Below are 19925 nucleotides of genomic sequence, written 5' to 3'. Positions count from 1 at the left end.
AACCTATGAGACTGAAGGAACCTTTTGTAGTTTTATGTTAACTTAGGAGGTCAACAAAGCCCAATAATTTAGCAGCCCTCTCTTTAAAAGAAAAAAGAAACTCGTAACTTGTTTACTTGTTCCATCTATTTATTTATAATACATTATAGAGAGAGGAACCGTATCTTTAATGTTTTAGGTGCATTGCATTACAAACCCACTTGGTATAATGAATTTAGGTATATCCAAGTGTCAGATTCCACCTTCCAACTTAGGATTGTCCAAAAATTAATAAGAAAATGCCCAATAACCGTCGCTATTGTTAGACGAACACAACTCTCCACAATGGTATGATATTGTCCACTTTGAGCATAAGCTCTCATGGTTTTGCTTTGGGCTTCCCCAAAAGGCCTCATGCCAATGGAGTTAGTATTCCTCACTTATAAACCCATGATCACACCCTAAATTAGTCGATGTGGGACTTCCATCATCCAACACCTCCCCTCGAACAAAGTGCGCCTCCCCTTAATCGAGGCTCGACTCCTTTGGAGTCTTAGTCATTTTTTGACTGCCTTCGAGGAGGGGCTTAGCTCCTTTTCTTTAAGAGTTCTTTGTTCGATATTTGAAGATTTACCAATCTATTGGCACGACTAAGTTTAGGGCATGGCTCTGATACCATGTTAGACGAACACAACTCTCCACAATGGTATGATATTGTCCACTTTGAGCATAAGCTCTCATGGTTTTGCTTTGGGCTTCCCCAAAAGGCCTCATGCCAATGGAGTTAGTATTCCTCACTTATAAACCCATGATCACACCCTAAATTAGTCGATGTGGAACTTCCATCATCCAACAGCTATTACAAAAAGAACTAGCAGAAAAAGTAACGTCATAACCTAATATTGGCTTTTGAAAATCCAAGCAACCCAAGTGGATGAAAGTGTTTAACCTTCCATTTAAAAAAGAAATTTGCAATTATTATATTTATCTATTATTTGAATTTTTAGTACACTTGGAATAAGTTAGAATTTTGTTCATTTTATTTTTTATTTTTTCATATACAAATTAATTTTATAAAAAAAGAAGTCTTGGTTCCATGTTTAAATTGCAGATAAATACTTCACGTTATTCTTTGTTTTTATATATTAAACATATATTTAATTGTTTAGACAAAAATTAATGATACTATTAAATAAAATTTAATATTGTTTCAAGTTAAATTTAAAAAAAAAAATAGATATATTAATTTGGAAAAAAATGTTGAATAAATTGACGACTTAATAAAAATAAAATAAAATTTTACTACGGAATATTTATTTTTAAAAATTTAAAAATATCGATTATTTAAGCATATAAAACATTTTAAAATTTAGTCTAGTTAAACATAACAATCTATAATACTTTTTAAAATTTAAACCTATTAGACATAATATATAGACCCAAATCTCTCTTTAACTGTATCCAGCGAAAAGAAGCAAGTAATAATTGAGTACTTAAACTAGATAATTAGTTTTATTTTTCCCTATAAAATGTATTTGACGAGCAAATGAAACCTAATAAGATACTTTGACTAGTTATCTTGTAGGTTATGGTATGAATATCAATTGCTCAAAATAGTTGATAACACAGTCATATACCAAAACTCATTATTTTCCTATTTCTATCTTAAAAATATCATCCCCTTAGCTTAGAATAATATCCTCAAACATATCACTCACTCAAAAGTCTTTTAAAAAGATTAAAATTATTAAATAAATTGAAGTTGGTTAAACCAGAAATAAATAAACTCACATAGCAAGCGAGATTTCCATCACCCACTTTAAGTTATACAAACTCAACCTGCAAATTCAAAATTGTTATCAAGTGATGTGCACATAAAAAGAAATCTCCAATTTTTAAAAATTAGAAACAAATTCTTTTTTATAGTATAAGTATTGAATATTCCGACTCAAAGAATAACCCGGCAACCAGAAATAACACTATTCTCATAATAGACGGAGAAATAGCAAATAAATTTAGAAGAATCTAAACACATCCACTTCCCCATTTCATGTAAAGCTGGTTGGTTTGAATCAAAATTGAAGTACCCAATAGTGTGTTGAACTTCATTTTTCTTTTCAGCCAATTAAGAATTTCATTACACGGAGAATTAAAAAAAAAAATGATATCTATATAATAGATATAAAAATGGATATATCCATATATATATGGATATAGATGGATATATTTATAACTGAAATCATTTTTTATATATGGATATTTATATATAGATATATAGATACCTATATAATAGATATAAAAAAAAAATTAGGAGCATAATTGAAATAACTGAAATCATTTTTTATATATGTATTTATATATAGATATATAGATACCTATATAATAGATATAAAAAAAAAAATTAGGAGCATAATTGAAATAACTGAAATCATTTTTTATATATGGATATTTATATATAGATCTATAGATATCTCTATATATTATATAGATATCTATATCATAGATATATATCGATATAGAGATCTATATGATAAATGTATAGAGATCTATATATCTAGATAGATATATAGATGCTACACAGATCTATGTATCTATATGTATCTATATTTCTATATTTTTATATTTACTGAACAATTTTGAAATTGAAAAGTAAGGGTAGAACTTTAAGTCTGAGATTTTAAGGGGTAGTTTATATACTTTAACCTCTATTTTGTAACGTTAGGGAACTACCTTTTTTCTTATCCATCTGTACGATGATATTTGATTTATTCAGAACTCACTGGAATCCAGGCATTCATCTACAAGCTGACGCAGATTTGGATTCTCCAAAGCAGCTGCAACTCTTTCTTTGTCATTTAGCTGCTTATTAACTGTTCTTTCACCGCCAAAAACAAAGAACAAAACAGAACAAATTTAAAGATCAAAAAACACAATGCACGAGTTTGTCAGCGGTAATTTACCAAACTGAACGAACCTAATTTACCAAACTGAACTAACTCAAATAGAGTGAATTCAGTTCCGTTATGCACAATTATTTGATTATAATAGAATAGAACCAAATTAATGGTGATTCAACCAATGTCGAAATTTATACCCTTCATTAGAAATATTCGTTATCAAATATTTAAGGTTCTAACAAGTTCAATCTTTGATTTCATGATCTTTTCTCCAATGGGTATCTAGATCTAATAACACCTTAGAATGTTTTAATCTCACCTGACTCTTCATTTGCGTGGGATCCTGAAGACACTTTGATGTCAACCTGCAAATTCTATAATAAGCAAACATAGTGGACGATCTAAACTCGAGCTAGATTCAAATTGTTCAAGTTGATTTCATGATTATATCAGATCGGCTAATAAGATAATAAAGCAATTCAGCCTTTTGCCATCATATATATTCAAACATGAAATTAAATGAACATTGAACAAAAGTCTTGTACAGGGATTTATTTGAATTGAATAGATGATTGTCTCTTGTTATTACAACAAAATTCACAAATAAGTCCTATAAATTCTAGTTCTCTGCACAAACTAAACTACAGAGGTTGTCTTTTTAATGTGTATACGTGTTTTTTTTTTTTTTTTTGAAATTGAGATGATAAATTTAAAATAAAAGAGAAAAAAACCTTTTCTATTTTTCGTTTTTCTTATATTGTCAAAATTATTGTTAATAAAAAATAATTAAATATTTTAGGTATAACTTAACATGAAAAGCAAGATCGAGATACCTTTCCAAATAATTTTTAAAAGTAAAAACAATAAATACAAAAATTAAAACAGGACTGTGGGATTTTTTAAAAAAATTTAAATTGTTTTCAAAATTGTTTATTAAAAAAAAAAAAAAAAAAAAANAAAAACTCAAGCGTAAGTTTTTTTTTTTTTTTAAATTCTGCTCTTTATGTGCTTTTCATCAATAATTTAGTTTCTTGAATAATAAGTTCTTCCACAGTTTCGTTAAACGGCTACCTAATATGCATAATCCATCAAGTTTATCAAACAGGCACCAAAAGAACAAATCTAAAAGTTGCATCCAAACGGTACTGGCAAGTGAGATGGAACACAAGCGCACTATCATCATGATCATTTATTTCAAAAGCCAACAAACTTCTTCAAACTTGAATTCATATCCATACATAAAACACAAATTTCATCAGTATCTGGTGATTGCATCAAGTAGAGTGTAGAACTGAAAATGAAGAAGCAGTAATCCAAAGTTCAAGCCTATTGTTAAGAAAGGAAAGTGATCTGACCTTGTAATGTGGGGGGAAGAAGTGTTTAAGTTTCACTCTCAGACAGAGGCCAATCACAGTCGCCATACTACAATGCTGGATAGTCGGAGTGAAAGTAATCCTGTGAGATAAACATTAATTCAGCAAACGATTTAGGAATTTGAAGCTGAAGGCATTTCAATCAAACTTCCCTAGACTAGGAGTCTTTTGCAATGAGTTTGTTAAATCAATATGACTAGAAATCAATAATCTCAAATTGCCTCTCAAAATCAAAGAGGCGGAGAAGTAATGGAGCTATTTCGGTTCTGCTTACAGGATACGCCCTAGCTTCTCATCAACGGTGATCGATTCCTCTGAAAGAACACTAAGCTGCTCTAACGAATACGGATGCTCCGGATCTCTAATATCCCTCACGAAATGTGCCAAAATTCGAGTCAAGGACAAGAAATTTGCAAATTGACTATCAAATAACAGATTCCAAAAGAAACGAGAAAACTGAATTTTCACAAAATCAGCCAAAAAATCACTCGTTCGGCCACAAAGAAAGCGCCAGAAAATTTAAAAACAAAAAACAAAAAAAGAATCCTCTAAAAATAGACTAAAACAACACCTAATAACTTCCTAATCAGAATTGAGCTCGAGAATCACAGTGAAAATAGACCTGAAGAGAAAACGAAAGGAGAACTCAAAATTCGTCAAAACACGATCAATTAAGAAAAGGATATCATAGATTTCGAGAGGATCAACAGCGTCGTCGCCGTGAAAGTCCTCGGAGCGAGCGATCCGCTCCTTCTTGGCGTGAACCACCGGGTTCGCATTGATAAGCCCCAGCGTCATCCTTCTTTATTCTTCTCTCGATGACTCTGAACTTATATAACAGGTCAGTGGGTCTAAAATGGTTTAAACTTCAAGCATATCGGTCACCGCTAAAAATAGCGTCACGGTCCAGTAAGAGAGAAACACGTATGGTGGCTTATTGAAATCTTGGTTAAATTAATGGGTGACAGAACTGTATGTCACTGTCCAGAAAAGGTTCTAATTTCGCCGCCCGAATGTTTCCCGCTAATTGTGTACCCGTGAGTCCGCGATTTACCTTTTTCCCATGTTTGTCCTTAATGACTGCCCTCCTCACACACATTCTTTAATTATTCATTTTAATTTGACTAAATTAATAAAAAAAAATACAAACTTACTAATTTATTTCAAATTTTTTTAAAAAAAATCTCAAAAATAAATTTTAATTAGAAAATTTTTATATTGTTCAATTTTTTTTCTTTAATTTTTTTTTTAAATCTCAAAAATACATTTAGTAGAAAATTTTTATATTGTTCAACTAAAAAAAAAATTCAAAATGTCTTTAGTACTATATTTAAAAAATATCAATAAAATTTTAAAAATAGCACTTTATATATATAAAAAAAAATATTCGAACGAAAATTGTATATCAATATTTTATAGATTATCTCTAAACTATTTAATATTACTTTTGAAAGTTTATGAATATTTTTTGAATTAGATATAATTTTTGAGTCTGGATTTCAATATTTTATAAATTATCTCTAAACTATTTAATATTACTTTTGAAAGTTTATGAATATTTTTTGAGTTAGATATAATTTTTGAGTCCGGGATTTTAGGTTGATTTAAAAAGAAATTAAGCAAATAATAATAATAATAATTAGTAATGAGAATTTAAATGGGTTGTTTATAAAAGTTCAGAATTTAATTGGATACAATTATTATGAAAATTAAGGTATTTTAACATAGAATTTTAGACAAAGTTTAATTGGATACAATTATTATGTATTCTTCAAAGTAATAAATAAATAAATAAATAAACAAAATGCAATAATCACACTAAGTTAAGAAAAATAGACACCAAAATGAATCAGCCTATACAATTATCATTGCTACGTACACAAGATATGAGCTCTAAAGGTAGATAGATCAAGACGAAACTATGCTTAAAAAATTGTGAATTAAATCGACCCTAAGAAGAAGAAACAGAGGAGTGTTCACCGTGCCACTCATTGGATATAATCTTTTACTAAGAGATCTTTAATCAGAAGCAAACAGAGATCTCTTCCAGTATTTCCCACAATCAGGCAGAGCATGTTGCTATAAATTAAGGGAGCGTCTAGCACTTACCTTGAAGATCAGAACAGACTATTGAGTTTCAAAGAAGCCCTCTTCTTCTCTTGTAGTCGCTAACCGTGAGTGTCAGTGCATGCCGCCTACCATCGTTCTCAGGGACTTGACGCCCAACTGTGGCTTCTATCCTTTGTTTCCTTGCTAAGAACCCAGCCTGAGCTCCCAGAGCGCCACCAAATTTCTGAAGCACAGTCAATGATATAGGCAGCTCGAAGTTGTGCAGCAAGTTCGATTCTGTTCCTCCATCTACTGGAGCGTTAGTATCGACCAACTTTCCAGCACCAGCAGCAGCTTCCAAAGCTGCTGCGGTAGCTGCCACGCCAGCTTCTCCAGATCCTGTTCCAGTAGTCACTGATGCAGGAGTTATATTGTCACTGTTGCCAGCTGCCTCGGCAGCCCCATCGACTTGACCAGCGTTTGAAACATAATAATTCCTCGACCTCGTCCATCTCCTAGAGAAGGGATCATAACCAGCCTCACCGGCTTTCAAATCTTTCGTGGGTCTTAGTTCTGATGCGTTCTTGAAGTTTTCCACTCTATTCTTCCTGTTCATCTCAGATAACCTAATAGCCTTGGCATCTTTCATTTGTGACCTCCTGGATGCGTCTAATTGGCGCAGTTTTGCTTTGATCCTCTCCACCTCGGCTTCATTGTTTTTGCTTAGTGCTACGTCCATCTGATTCCTCAGTCGGTCCTTCTCGGCTGCAATATTTAATGGCCTTGATGAGGCAGATTTTTTCTCCTGCAACATCTGCTTCACTGTGGCTGCTGAGTACACGAAGTTGTTGGCTTTCTGTATAGCTTCCTTCTTTTCCAAGATATCCTGCTTGCTCAGCATCCGACCGCCCGTTCGCTCTACTTCCTTCACCCACTGTTTATATTCATCCTCGAGTGGACCAGAGTCCGAAACCATAGCCATTTGCCATCTGGCAGCAGAACTTTCATTTCCCCAAATAACATTAAGATATTTATGCGTGATTTTGTTCTCGAGTTTATACTGACGATCGGGTTCTGTTGCATCAACATTGCGCACCAAGCAGAGCCTGTAGATAGGCCCGGATCTTGATCTCCCAATTCCGACTCTCACAAAGCATCCAACTATCAACTCCTCAAAGAATGGCTCCATTAACCATTTTGCAAGCTTTGATCTACGAATAGTAATTTCCTTGATATCATCAAATGTTGGCCCATTTGAACCAGGCATGGTTCTTTCATCGTCACTGTCAATCATTCCACCATCTCCTGTAGATCCTTCATCGTCACTTTGAAACCTACTTTCACTTTCACTTTGGCTTGAGCTACTCAAACTAGGAGCAGTGAAGGGCTTTCGCTTTGTTGGTGAGAACCTTCGATTATTTGCGTTTCCTCTAGATGTATCTCTCAATTTGCGGTGAGCCTCGGGGTCCTGCTGCTTCAACCTTTTTGCACGCAATTCATTTAAAGCATCATCTTTTGCAGCTGCTCTATCAGCAGATCGGGCTGACGATCTAATACGAGATGATGGGAGAGGAGGATTTTCTTTCCGAGACGGGGCAGCCTTCCCTTTATCCATCTTAGATCTCAAGCTTTCATATAAATGCTTATCATTCTTCTTCGATGCTCTGTCTGAAAGAATCATCTCCCTTTGAAGTTCAGACATACCAGCAAGCTTACGCCTGTCATCGTCATCTTTGTAAAGATCATCCCCAACATCAGATTCATCACTACTGTCACCCTCATGTTCTGAACCAACATCTTCGTCTTCCCCTTCTTCTGGGCTGCCCACATCATCATCCCTCTCATTAGGATCTAACCTCTTCTTCAGAGGAACCTGAGATCCAGATGGCTTCCTGCTCGCATAACCACGTTCATCATCAGAGTCATCATCCCTCGAGTCACTTCCAGCATCAGAATATGAACCTTCGCGCTGTCTTCGTGATGGTGGATGAGAGTGTCGATTTCTCCCTGATGCCTTAGTTCTTCCCGCAGCCTCAAGAAGTAAATTTTCTAGATCTGCCATGTTTTGAAGCCTCTGGCACCAGAATCTGTGATTTCTAGACTTGCCCTCCCGTCCTGAAAAGTAGCAAAACTGTTTATAAAACCTTGATGTTAATAAGGCTCAAAATCTGTAGTAGTTTTTAGTGCCCAAAATCCATAGTCAGAACCAAGGATATCAGAGAATACCATAAACATAATCAATACTACAGCCATTACGAATCTAAAAACCTCATCGGTTACAATAATGATAACATCAGCAGAAACCATATTCGCACGAAGTATTGCAACAAAAACCACAACACCAAACAAGAGAGATATCAAAAAGTTTAAAATTACATAGACCATAAACACACGCAGAAAGATCAAAATCGATGTTCGCACAAATCAAACCAAACTTAGGGCAGGTCACGAATGAAACTTCAAGAAATAGCCAATAATGGGAGCTACAAACTGCCGTGAATATCTTCCAGGACTCGAGCGGAATCAAACCGAGAACAAATCTCTAAATGGAAATCAAGAACACCTTAATACAGAAATCGATGGAACACCATCGAGCGCTATACGACAGCCATGAACAACCGAAGGAAAGCGCGATCAAGGCGAGGAGGCAATTGAACCATAAGATACTGCGTAAGGATGAGAGAAAATCCAGAGATCCGACCAAATACTAGAGATACCGAATTACCTCGAAGGAGCACTTGACCTTAAACCGTTGAAATCCCAAGAGACAGAGATTGATGGGCAGAGAAGAGAGAACGATTGCAAATCATACGTGAAACGCAGATAATGGAGATGGATTGAACAAAGGATTGCTGTAATCTGACATTGACCTAAGCACAGCGGAGATGGTAGGAGGGTTTTCAAGACGAACCCCTTCGCCGTGAAATCTCAGAAGTCTATTTGCTAGACCGGTTCAGGGGACGAAGGGCATATAATATATATATTATTTATTTATTTATTTATTTATGGAGTTTCTAGGATTTTTCTTTCATTTTAAAAACTATATTTTGTTTTTAAAAAAATTAAAAGATAATTTCTATTTTTCAATATAATTCGAAATATAAAATATCTTAACAAATTGACTATGGTTTCGGAAGTGAGAGCAAAAAAATAATAATATAATGCACATTATTTTTAAAAACTAAAATTTAAATATTACTAATAAAATAAAAATAGTAAAAAATTAAGTATTAATCCCGACTACTACGAATATAATTTTTACCTCAGTTTAAAAAAGTGAAATTTTTTTAACTCTCTAATTCATTCCTTATTTAAATGGAGATTTTCCTAAATAAAATCTCTAATTAACTTGAATATTCATAGGAGATTTGTTTTATAATTAGCCTGAATTATAATTAATCTATTTTTTATTTTAATTTATTTATTTTCATTAGAGAAAAAAATCACTTTAGTAATAAAATTATAGATAAATTCAATATCAGTTAAATTGAAGAGTTACCGTACAAATACGAACTCCCCTATATAAAAAAAAAAGGTGAAATTCAACCGAGTGTTTTTTTTTTAATTTAAAAAGGTTATTTTTATTTATTGTTTTACAATAAAATTTCAACCTAATTTTTAAAACTTTGAAATTGATTTTTCCACTAAAATTTTAATAACATTTATAAATTAAAACCCCTAAATTTACGGTTTTATTAGTTGACCTAACCATTCTCTCCTTTATCTAACTTTGGTGATCTAATTTCCAATTTCATGGGAATTTATGACTTAGTTGGTGAGCTAATTCTTCAAGATCATATCAATGGCCAAGTTACCCTAAATCTCCAATCTATATATATCACCATCTTACAAAAGCTTCAAGATCATCTCTTCGAGTGACAAAAAAAAAAAAAATGGCTTCTTCCAAGTTCTTGATCATTGCTTTCATGGCTACTTTGGCTCTTTCAAGCATCGACATCGGTCAAGCTGCTCGCCATCTTTTACAAACTACTCCGCCCCTGTTGCCGAACTTGCCAACAATTCCAACGGGGATACCGCCCTTGCCTACTCTTCCAAATTTACCACAACCCACATTGCCTAAGGTTAATCTCCCTCCATTTCCGAGCGTCCCAGTGAACATCCCGAGTGGGGCAGCGTTGCCTCCGCTCCCGAACTTTCCATCAATTCCTACCATTCCGACTTCATTCCCTTCCATCCCATTTTTATCTCCTCCTCCTGCAACTTCTTCTTCCCCCTAAGCTTGCTTGGTTGTTTGCAGCTATATTATAACCATATTTATTGTGTGTTTTGAATATTCATGTATTTTATCATATTGCTCCATATAATTTTTATGTGTACTTTTATTTTACATTTATAATATGCTTATTATTTATATTATATTCATATAAGTGACATTTTTAATTTTTTTTTTATGTTTGGTCAATTTCACCGAGATATAATGAAAATATTAATTCAATGATTATATCAACATAAAACTCATAAATACGTGGAAATATTAACAAAATGTAAATATATGGACAAAAATTTAATATCATTTACCTATTAATATTTAACGAATTTATTTTGAATTCGATCCATTCATCTTCTCATTTTTTAAATAATTCTGAGTGTTAATACACATTTAAATAGTTTTTTTTAACCCTAAAATATTATTATTATTATTATTATATATATATTTTCAATATCAATGGGATGAAAGTCCCACCTCAACTAATTTAAGGAATGATCACGAGTTTATAATCAAAGAATACTAAGATTTCAAAAGAACAGGAGTCGAGACTCGATTAAAAGAAGACGTACTTTATTCAAAGGTGTTAGATGAAAGTTCTACATCGAAAGAATGATCATGAGTGTATAATTAAAGTAGTCAGCATTCATATACTATTGTACTATTGTGGAGAGTTGTGTTTATCTATTTCACATAATTTTTTATTTTTTAAAGCTTAGACAATGTTAAAAAAAATTAATTTTAAAAGTATTATTAGAATTTTTAAAAGTTTAGGTAAGTGAGGAAATTTTTAATGCGTGAGCTAAACCCCTTTAATTGAAAGGGGCTTTGATCGAACTCGGGTGGATTTGATTTGTTGGGAACTGCAGTCGAAGATGTTCTAATTGAGAAGACGAGATGGTGCACAGTGCTTACGATTCCTTCGAGCTACTCAAGGATAATCCCTCCAAAATCGAATCCATCGAGTCTTACGGCTCCAAGCTTTTAATCGGTTGTTCTGATGGATCTCTCCGTATTTACTCCCCGAAATCCTCCGGTTCCGACCGATCTCCGACGTCTGATTTCCACTCCATGTCGATGGAGCTGCAAAAGGAACCATATGTACTGGAGAAGAACGTCACAGGATTCTCCCGGCGGTCTTTGGTGTCAATGAAGGTAATTGATTCCAGGGAGCTCCTTTTGACTCTCTCCGAGTCAATCGCGTTTCACAAACTTCCCAATTTGGAAACTCTTGCTGTAATTACCAAGGCCAAGGGTGCCAATGTGTATTCCTGGGATGACCGCCGAGGCTTCTTGTGCTTTGCCAGGCAGAAGAGGGTCTGTATTTTCAGACACGACGGTAATTATCTATGCAATCGGTGCTTTTTTTTTTTCAGCCAGTTCCTAGACTTCGAATTTGAAATTAGGAAACTAGCAGTTCAGCGTTTAATATTTCAGCTTGAATTGGATTTCGTGGAATAGATTTAACCTCTCACAGTTTCCAGTTATGGAGTCTCAGTTCCTGCTCTTTTACGCTTGTTTAATTATTCGACAGTTTGAAGGAACATTTTCCAATAATTTCAATATAAAAGTTACGCATCTTCGAGATATAATTCTAATTTGTGGCAAGGAAGTTAAGTTGTTCTTTGGCATTGTAGGGGGACGAGGATTCGTAGAGGTTAAAGAATTTGGTGTCCCTGACACAGTGAAGTCAATGTCTTGGTGTGGAGAAAATATTTGTTTAGGAATTAGAAGAGAATACGTGATATTAAATGCTACCAGCGGCGCATTGACTAATGTATTTCCTTCTGGGAGGTTAGCCCCACCTCTGGTAGTGTCACTACCTTCTGGAGAACTTCTTCTTGGAAAGGTATGCATATTTCCTGTAATTTACACTTTAAATTCCGGTGCTTATGTGTTTTCTTTGGAAAAAGCTAATACAGAGTTTAAGAATTAGATCGTTGGTAACCATAGAATGGAAGGGATCAGTTTAAGAGTTCAAACATGAACCTCCGTATCCTCTTAGAAGTAGGGCTTTGAACTTAATAAACTTCAGAAAGTCCCAGAATTATGGGCTTTTCTCGACTCCTTAATGTTATATTGCCGTGTCAGCCCCTCACATATGAAGTGTAGGTATCACCGCATTACTTCATTGTTTACATAGAGTAGAACAAGTAATCTTAGAAAACTTCTTGGTTTAGTTAGTTTGCTGAGGACAAGTTTACTAATATGTGGAAGAGAAGAGGAGACAATAAAAATTATGTGTAGTGTCATTATCACTGCTGACTGCGTAAGCAACTAATGGAGGTGCATTTGGAATGGAACTGAAATGGGCCAAAAGTACGTTCTTTTGTCGGAGATTTTACCAAACACATGAATTTACGAGGGGGCGGAGAGCCTCAACCCAAATCAAGCTAGATTATAAAAAAATCCTACACGAAATAAGCGTTTAAACTATAATTACTATTTTCTAACAGGATGTCGTAACACACACCAAGTAAGAGTAGCGAAGGCAATGTTAAGGCTTCTCTTCATTCTTTTTAAGATAAGAGATTTCTTTTCATTCTTACATATTATTCTATTGCATCCTAATCAAATATTAAACAAAAAGTTCAAATTAGTTGCAGTTTGTAGGGTTTTTTCTGTCCAGCTTGATAGGGTAACCTACAATAGTAATTTGAGTTGATTAATGCTTCTTGGGAGGGCAATTTACCATTACAAGTATGGACAATCTAGAGGGGCAGGATAGAAGGAGAAGGCTTTTGGATTCGTCATCATTTTTGCATATAAACCAGCCGATTGGTTGGGTGTCTATCGCAACATACCATATCAACTAAATAACACATACTAATAGGATTGCAATGTGTTTGAAAGATGGCCTATGGCAGGAGAATGGAGGATCCTGCAGTGGAGGTTGGGAGTATGGAAGTTCTATTTTTCATGACTTTGTACTGACAAAGCTGTATTTCATACATAATATGTTTAATATTTTTACAAAAAACAAGTAGAATGAGAGGTAGAGTGAAATTTGCAGAAGTTTTTGAATTTGATGTCAGATTAAGTATACTGCAGCACTGCACTGACTGATAGTTGTGTACACAATTATTTATGCATGAGTATGCACTTTTTCTAGTAAACAGGTGGGCTTGTTTGCTGGTATGTTCATTATAGTCCAGCAGTTGGATCATTTTCAAACTTGAAAATAAAAACAATACTGAATAACGTAGATGTCATTTTCTTTAGATATTTAAGGAATAAACACCTTTTGTCTAACTTTTAGGATAACATTGGCGTTTTCGTGGACCAAAATGGGAAGCTTCTTCAAGAAGGTCGGATTTGTTGGTCAGAGGCACCTTCTGTCGTTGTCATACAGAAGCCCTATGCCATTGCTTTGTTGCCAAGATATATTGAGGTATCCTTAATCCACTGTAAACAATTTCAAACACTTCGTCATTGAAATCTTTACATTTTCTTCCGTTCTTTAAACTTGCAGATTCGGTCTCTCTGGTCTCCATATGCATTGATACAAACCATTGTCCTTCGAAATGGTCGGCATCTTATTGACAGTAATCATGCTCTGGTTGTTGGTTTAGACAATTCTGCCTATGGCCTCTTCCCTGTTCCCCTTGGTGCACAGGTGATCCTCAGCCCATTACAAGATTGTGTTAATTATGGGCGGTTGTAGTTTGGGATGTCTGTGTTTATGTTGTCGATTATCAAAAGGGAAATACGTACAAAATTAGATCGTTTTATGATTTGAGTATGATAGTAATAGTTTCAGATATATTGTGCATTATTAAATAGAGATGATTCGGTTTATATGCACCAAAATCTGGATATAGCACAAACATCTTTCTCTGAGGTTTACATGTAAGAAACTGTCTTTTGGGTTGCAGATTGTACAACTAACAGCGTCTGGTAACTTTGAGGAAGCGTTGGCTTTATGCAAGTTGCTTCCACCTGAAGATTCAAGCCTTCGATCTGCAAAGGAGAGTTCCATCCATATCAGGTGGGTAATCCTACTAAGAAACCTACTGCTGTGGTTTTTATTCTTGATTTTTTTTTTTTTTTTTTTTTTTTTTTTTTTTTTTTTTTTTTTGGGCGGGGGGACTATATAAAATTTTGTTTCAGATTTGAGAAGTACATAGAATTTAGTTGAAACTCCCCAAAACCCTCGAGTTTACAGAAGGACCTCAAAATGGAACAACCAATAAAGAACCACAGTTACCAATTATAGTGCCAAGTAGAAGCAAAAAGTTCAGCTGTTTCTCCAATTTTCTCCCAATCTCTATTCTCTGTATTTATCATTAAATTTCTCTGATTTCTACCTAACCAAATGTTTCAAAGCATAGCGTTGACTACAATGGTCCATGGAAACTTTGAGTCTCCACAGATGAACCGATTGACCTAGTGGTCAATAAGGATCAATATAAATAATAAATGGTTTAGAGAGAATAGGTTCAAGTCATGGTAGCCACTTACCTAGGATTAAATTTCTTCTAACCTGCAGCAGGCAGCAGCCATCTTCCTCCCAGCATTTGCTCACAGCAAAGTTCTTTGATATCGTGTTACTTAACTTTTATGCTATATAAGTTTGGAACACGTTGCATTGCCTTATCGTAGTTAATATTTAAGTTCTTCTAGGAGAACTTTGCAAGACCTTTCAATGTTCTATATAACTTCTGTTGGAAATCTTTCAAATATGTTTTGTCTTATATTTCAGATATGCTCACAATCTTTTTGATAATGGGAGCTATGAGGAGGCGATGGAACATTTTTTGGCATCTCAAGTGGATATAACCTATGTGCTTCCCTTTTATCCTTCAATTGCCCTTCCGAAGACTACTTTGATTACTGAAACAGAGAAATTGATGGATATGACTTTGGATGATCCTCACCTTTCCGGAGGTTCTTCAGGTTTTTCAGATGAAATGGAGTCACCTCCACACCAACTACTGGAATCTGATGGGAACGCATCATTGGAATCAAAAAAAGTTAACCATAATACTCTCATGGCTCTAATTAAGTTCTTGCAGAAGAAAAGGCACAACATTATTGAAAAAGCCACTGCTGAAGGGACAGAAGAGGTAGTTTTAGATGCTGTTGGAGACCGGTATAAGAAATCTTATAAGGTGAAGTCCTGTTATATTTGTTTCTTTTTGTATGTCGTGTTGTGTCTGTTTATTTATTTTTTCTGACAGTGACACCATGTTCTGGGTATGAGTTTTGATTGTGAAAGATTCCATTTTCTTACTCCTGTAAAGTGATCAAGATTCCTGTAAATTATCTTTGGTCTGCAGGGACGAGGGAACATCCCCATCAGCTCTGGTGCCAGGGAGATGGCAGCAATACTGGATACTGCGCTACTTCAAGCTCTGCTTTTTACTGGACAATCATTTGCGGCTTTGGAATTATTAAAAGGCCTGAATTACTGTGACGTCAAAATATGTGAAGAGATCCTCCAAAAAAATAAACATTATTCCGCCCTGTTAGAGCTGTACCGATGCAATTCCATGCATCGCGAAGCTCTAAAACTTTTGCATCAATTAGTAGAAGAATCAAAAACCAGTGAGTCTCAAACTGAACTTACCCAAAAGTTCAAACCCGAAATGATCATTGACTATCTTAAGGTAAGTTTTCACAACCGCTTGAAGAAGACGCTTAAGATGGACTTTTGTGTGTTCGATGCATGATATCCATATGTTGATCTTGCTCTAGTCTCAGAAGCTCTAGAATTTAATAATTCTATAGTTTTGACACAATTTTCATGCAGACAATTTGTGGAACTGATCCCATGCTGGTCCTGGAATTCTCGATGACTGTTCTTGAAAGCTGTCCCACGCAAACTATTGAGCTCTTTCTTTCAGGAAATATTCCTGCAGACTTGGTCAATTCCTATTTGAAGCAACATGCTCCTAACTTGCAGGCCACATATTTGGAACTTATGCTCGCAATGAATGAGAGTTCGATTTCTGGAAATCTCCAAAATGAAATGGTAAACACATATAGAGGCATAGAGATGCTTACTGTTGATTGAAACCGATCATTGTAGCCTTTCATAAGTTCCAAATGATAATGATCGTCAAACTTACTTCGTGCAGCTTCAAATATATCTTTCAGAAGTTCTCGACTGGTATGCCAATTTAAGTGCTCAACATAAATGGGATGAAAAAACTTACTCCCCCACAAGAAAGAAGTTGTTGTCTGCTTTGGAGACAATCTCAGGGTATCATCCCGAGATTCTATTAAAACGTCTTCCTCCCGATGCATTATCTGAAGAACGAGCAATTTTATTGGGGAAGATGAACCAGCATGAGCTTGCCTTATCTCTCTATGTTCACAAGGTACCTATGATTGTTTGAACCATATTGAAACGTACACTTTCTCTTTGTTTCATTTAGCAACAATTGCAAATTCTGTTATCTACGATATCTTTTATACGAATTCAAAACAATGAGGTAATTTTCTTTGTTTCTTCTAGATCCACGCTCCGGAGTTGGCGCTGTCCTATTGTGATCGGGTTTATGAATCTGTAGCTAACCAGCAACCAACAAAATCTTCTGGCAATATATACCTTACTCTTCTACAAATATACCTCAACCCCCGCAGAACAACAAAATATTTTGAGAAGAGAATTACTAATTTGACATCCCCTCAAAATATGGGCACTCCAAAACTTGGGTCAGGTCCTTCATCCAAAGTTAAAGGAAGCCGTGCATCTAAGAAAATTGCTGCAATAGAAGGTGCAGAAGACACGAAAATTAGCCTTAGTAACACTGAGAGTTGCAGGAGCGACGGCGACACAGATGAAATTGGTGAAGAAGGAAGCTCTTCAATTATGCTTGATGAAGCTATGGATCTGTTGAGCCAAAGGTGGGACAGAATTAATGGAGCGCAGGCACTCAAACTTCTACCGAAGGAGACAAAGTTACAGGTACTCATTCTATCATTAGACATCTTTAAAAAATATTAAATAGAAAAAGTCTTAGGGCTCTAATGAACTTTTAAATTTTTTTATTTTCGAATTCACAAAAGGGCGAGGGAATCAAACTTAAAGTACATGTTTTATGTTAGTTTAGCTATGCTTATGTTGACAATAATAATAGTAAACTTATAAATTGAAAATTTTCATATATTAATTTATTTTTCAAAACTTCATACAAAAATTTTGATAATCTGAATTAATTGAATAGTAAGTTTATAATTGATTGAAACTAAAAGAAGGTCGAAGAGAGATCCAAATTTTCTCTCCTTGAATTTCTTCTTTAATCCTAAATGCAGAACTTGCTTCAATTTCTTGGACCGCTTTTAAGGAAATCCAGTGAGGCGTACAGGAACTCTTCAGTGATAAAGAGTTTGCGGCAAAGTGAAAACTTGCAGGTATGCACCAAAGAATTGCCATTGCACATCACAATTCTCATCCCAGATTGGGTGTCTTGATTTCATTATTTGTATGTGTCCTTGCATTGTTTGATTGACTTGTTACTCTTCAAATTGCATGGTAATCCGTTGAACTCGATCTTGTATCATAACACGGTAGATGCTTTTATTTAGAGATTAAAAAGAATTCTATTGGAAATTAACCTCAACTACTCAAATGAGCACAAACTACTCTTCCCCCACCAATTATTCTTCTCAATTGCCCTAAATTCTAAGCTCCAGGTATCTTCGTCGTACTTCTACGTTTTGATTCCAGTTCGTCGCTGTTTTAGCTTGTATCCCTCAAATTTGAACCTCTAACCTTTTGGTCGAGCATAAAACACCTAAAACATTGAGTCCAGCTGCCTGCACTTATGTTTCCTAGGAAGGTACCTTGTGCAAATCCTCCGCCTCTTCCAACCCTAGTCTGTTGCTGGTTTTCTCAAACTTGTTCACCTTTCCTGACTTCTTTCTTCAACCAAATCAATCTTCTGTTCCATGTTGACTACTCGATCACGCCTTCCTTTCCCCGGCTGGTTCAGTGATGATGATCTGCCCACAATAACGAATTTGAAACCATGCCCCCAACGATCATCCATGTACGAGTCTATTACTCATTTACACTAAAACCACAACTATGTGACACGAAATTATTGTGAGCATCAGCCAAGCTAAATCGAGATTCTTCCTCACAACTCGTAGCTTGTTGTGCTTTCTGAGTTCTCTTCATCCTCACACAAGTGAGACTGAATAAAGAATCTGGGGTTTCTAACATAATATCATATTGTTTCATTATTGTCTCATATCGGATCCATTCTTACGTTGCTTCATATGAAACTATAATATCATCTTGTATAATACTATGGTAATTTTGATGTGGAATGAAATTGTATGGAACAGGTGAGAGACGAACTCTATAACCAAAGGAAATCTTCAATAAAAATAACCAGTGATAGCATGTGCTCCCTTTGCAAGAAGAAAATAGGGACGAGCGTCTTCGCAGTCTATCCAAACGGGAAAACGCTCGTGCACTTTGTCTGCTTTAGAGACTCACAGAACATGAAGGCTGTGTCGAAGGGTTCACCCATAAGGAGGCGTACATGATCTGATCTCAATGTATGGCTTCCCCTTTTAGCTATCAAACCCAAAAAAAATGGAGTCTCGGCTATTCATGACAAGGGAACTACCGCTGGTGTGTGGAATACTTGGAAAGTGGCATGGAGAGTGTTTATTGTGCTATTCATGGGATTGGCTTTTTGGGTGTATTTATTTCTTTTCAATTGGGTGAAATATGTGAGGTTTGTATTTATATGAGGCTTTATGATTTCTGCCTATTGTATGTATATCTATTTTGTTGTAAAATATTTCGAGTACAGCATGAATGAAAGAGCAAAAGATCCTGATTTCACTGTGATGATGTGATATAATCAACTATTTTTTGTTCACGTAGATATCGTTTGTTTTAGTTCGTTACGTATCGCCGTCAACTTTACGATTTAAAATGTGTTTGTTAGGGAGATATTTTCACTCTTACAATAATGTTTCGTTCCAACTGATGTGGGATCTCACAATTCACTCCCTTGGGTGCCTAGCGTTCTAGTTGGCACACCGTCTAGTGTCTCGCTCTGATACCATTTGTAACAGTTCAAGTATACTTTTAGCAGATATTGTCTACTTTAGCTCGTTACGCATTGTCGTCAGTTTCACGATTTTAAAACGCGTTTCACACCCTTATAAGAAATGATTTGTTTCCCTCTCCAATTCATATGGGATCTCACACGTCTAATTTCAAATCCGTCGTACAAGTTGGTTTATTTTTGTTCTGCAAGGGCCATCGATTACATAAAAGAAAGCTTCTTTCCCTTTTCTCCTCACGGAAAAGATTCTTTCTGCCAGTCCCAATGGTAGAAAAAATGCCAATAATTCCTTGGTATTGCAACATTCTATTTCTTATCTAAAAGGTCAACTTTTACGAAAGCAACTTGATAGCCCACATGACTC

General features: G+C 35.0%; 3 protein-coding genes across 6 annotated transcripts; 1 reads left to right on the top strand and 2 right to left on the bottom strand.

Annotated features, from left to right (window-relative positions):
* Nucleotides 1–1612: 1612 nt before the first annotated feature.
* Nucleotides 1613–5184, bottom strand: LOC111435861 (protein AE7-like 1). 2 transcript variants are annotated; one of them, XM_023073422.1, is made up of 6 exons: nt 4936–5184; nt 4524–4629; nt 4232–4331; nt 3196–3250; nt 2710–2849; nt 1613–1818 (listed from the first exon to the last, which is right to left on the bottom strand). In XM_023073422.1, exons 1-5 carry the CDS (start codon nt 5045–5047, stop codon nt 2749–2751), a joined length of 474 nt encoding a protein of 157 aa, XP_022929190.1. In that variant the 5' UTR covers nt 5048–5184; the 3' UTR covers nt 1613–1818; nt 2710–2748. The 2 variants fall into 2 exon arrangements, with proteins under 2 accessions (XP_022929190.1, XP_022929193.1); XM_023073425.1 differs by having other exon boundaries at nt 3196–3241; nt 4936–5098.
* An 863-nt stretch (nt 5185–6047) lies between these two features.
* LOC111436021 (protein RTF1 homolog) lies at nt 6048–9250 on the bottom strand. Of its 3 annotated transcripts, none has more exons than XM_023073675.1 (2): nt 9024–9250; nt 6048–8413 (listed from the first exon to the last, which is right to left on the bottom strand). In XM_023073675.1, exon 2 carries the CDS (start codon nt 8358–8360, stop codon nt 6387–6389), a length of 1974 nt encoding a protein of 657 aa, XP_022929443.1. In that variant the 5' UTR covers nt 8361–8413; nt 9024–9250; the 3' UTR covers nt 6048–6386. The 3 variants fall into 3 exon arrangements, with proteins under 3 accessions (XP_022929443.1, XP_022929445.1, XP_022929444.1); XM_023073677.1 differs by having other exon boundaries at nt 9042–9250; XM_023073676.1 differs by lacking the exon at nt 9024–9250 and adding an exon at nt 8862–8996.
* A 2086-nt stretch (nt 9251–11336) lies between these two features.
* LOC111435988 (vam6/Vps39-like protein) lies at nt 11337–19338 on the top strand. Its single transcript, XM_023073637.1, has 12 exons — nt 11337–11865; nt 12164–12375; nt 13786–13917; nt 13999–14142; nt 14402–14514; nt 15229–15637; nt 15806–16135; nt 16279–16500; nt 16607–16849; nt 16987–17439; nt 17787–17885; nt 18825–19338. The coding sequence occupies exons 1-12, from the start codon at nt 11424–11426 to the stop codon at nt 19026–19028; spliced, it is 3003 nt and encodes a 1000-aa protein (XP_022929405.1). The 5' UTR covers nt 11337–11423; the 3' UTR covers nt 19029–19338.
* The last annotated feature ends 587 nt before the right edge of the window (nt 19339–19925 follow it).

Source organism: Cucurbita moschata, unplaced genomic scaffold (assembly GCF_002738365.1).
Source record: "Cucurbita moschata cultivar Rifu unplaced genomic scaffold, Cmos_1.0 Cmo_Scf00051, whole genome shotgun sequence".
Lineage (NCBI taxonomy): Eukaryota > Viridiplantae > Streptophyta > Magnoliopsida > Cucurbitales > Cucurbitaceae > Cucurbita > Cucurbita moschata.
Note: the sequence above shows the minus strand (reverse complement) of the source record. Positions and strands in the feature narration are given on the sequence as shown.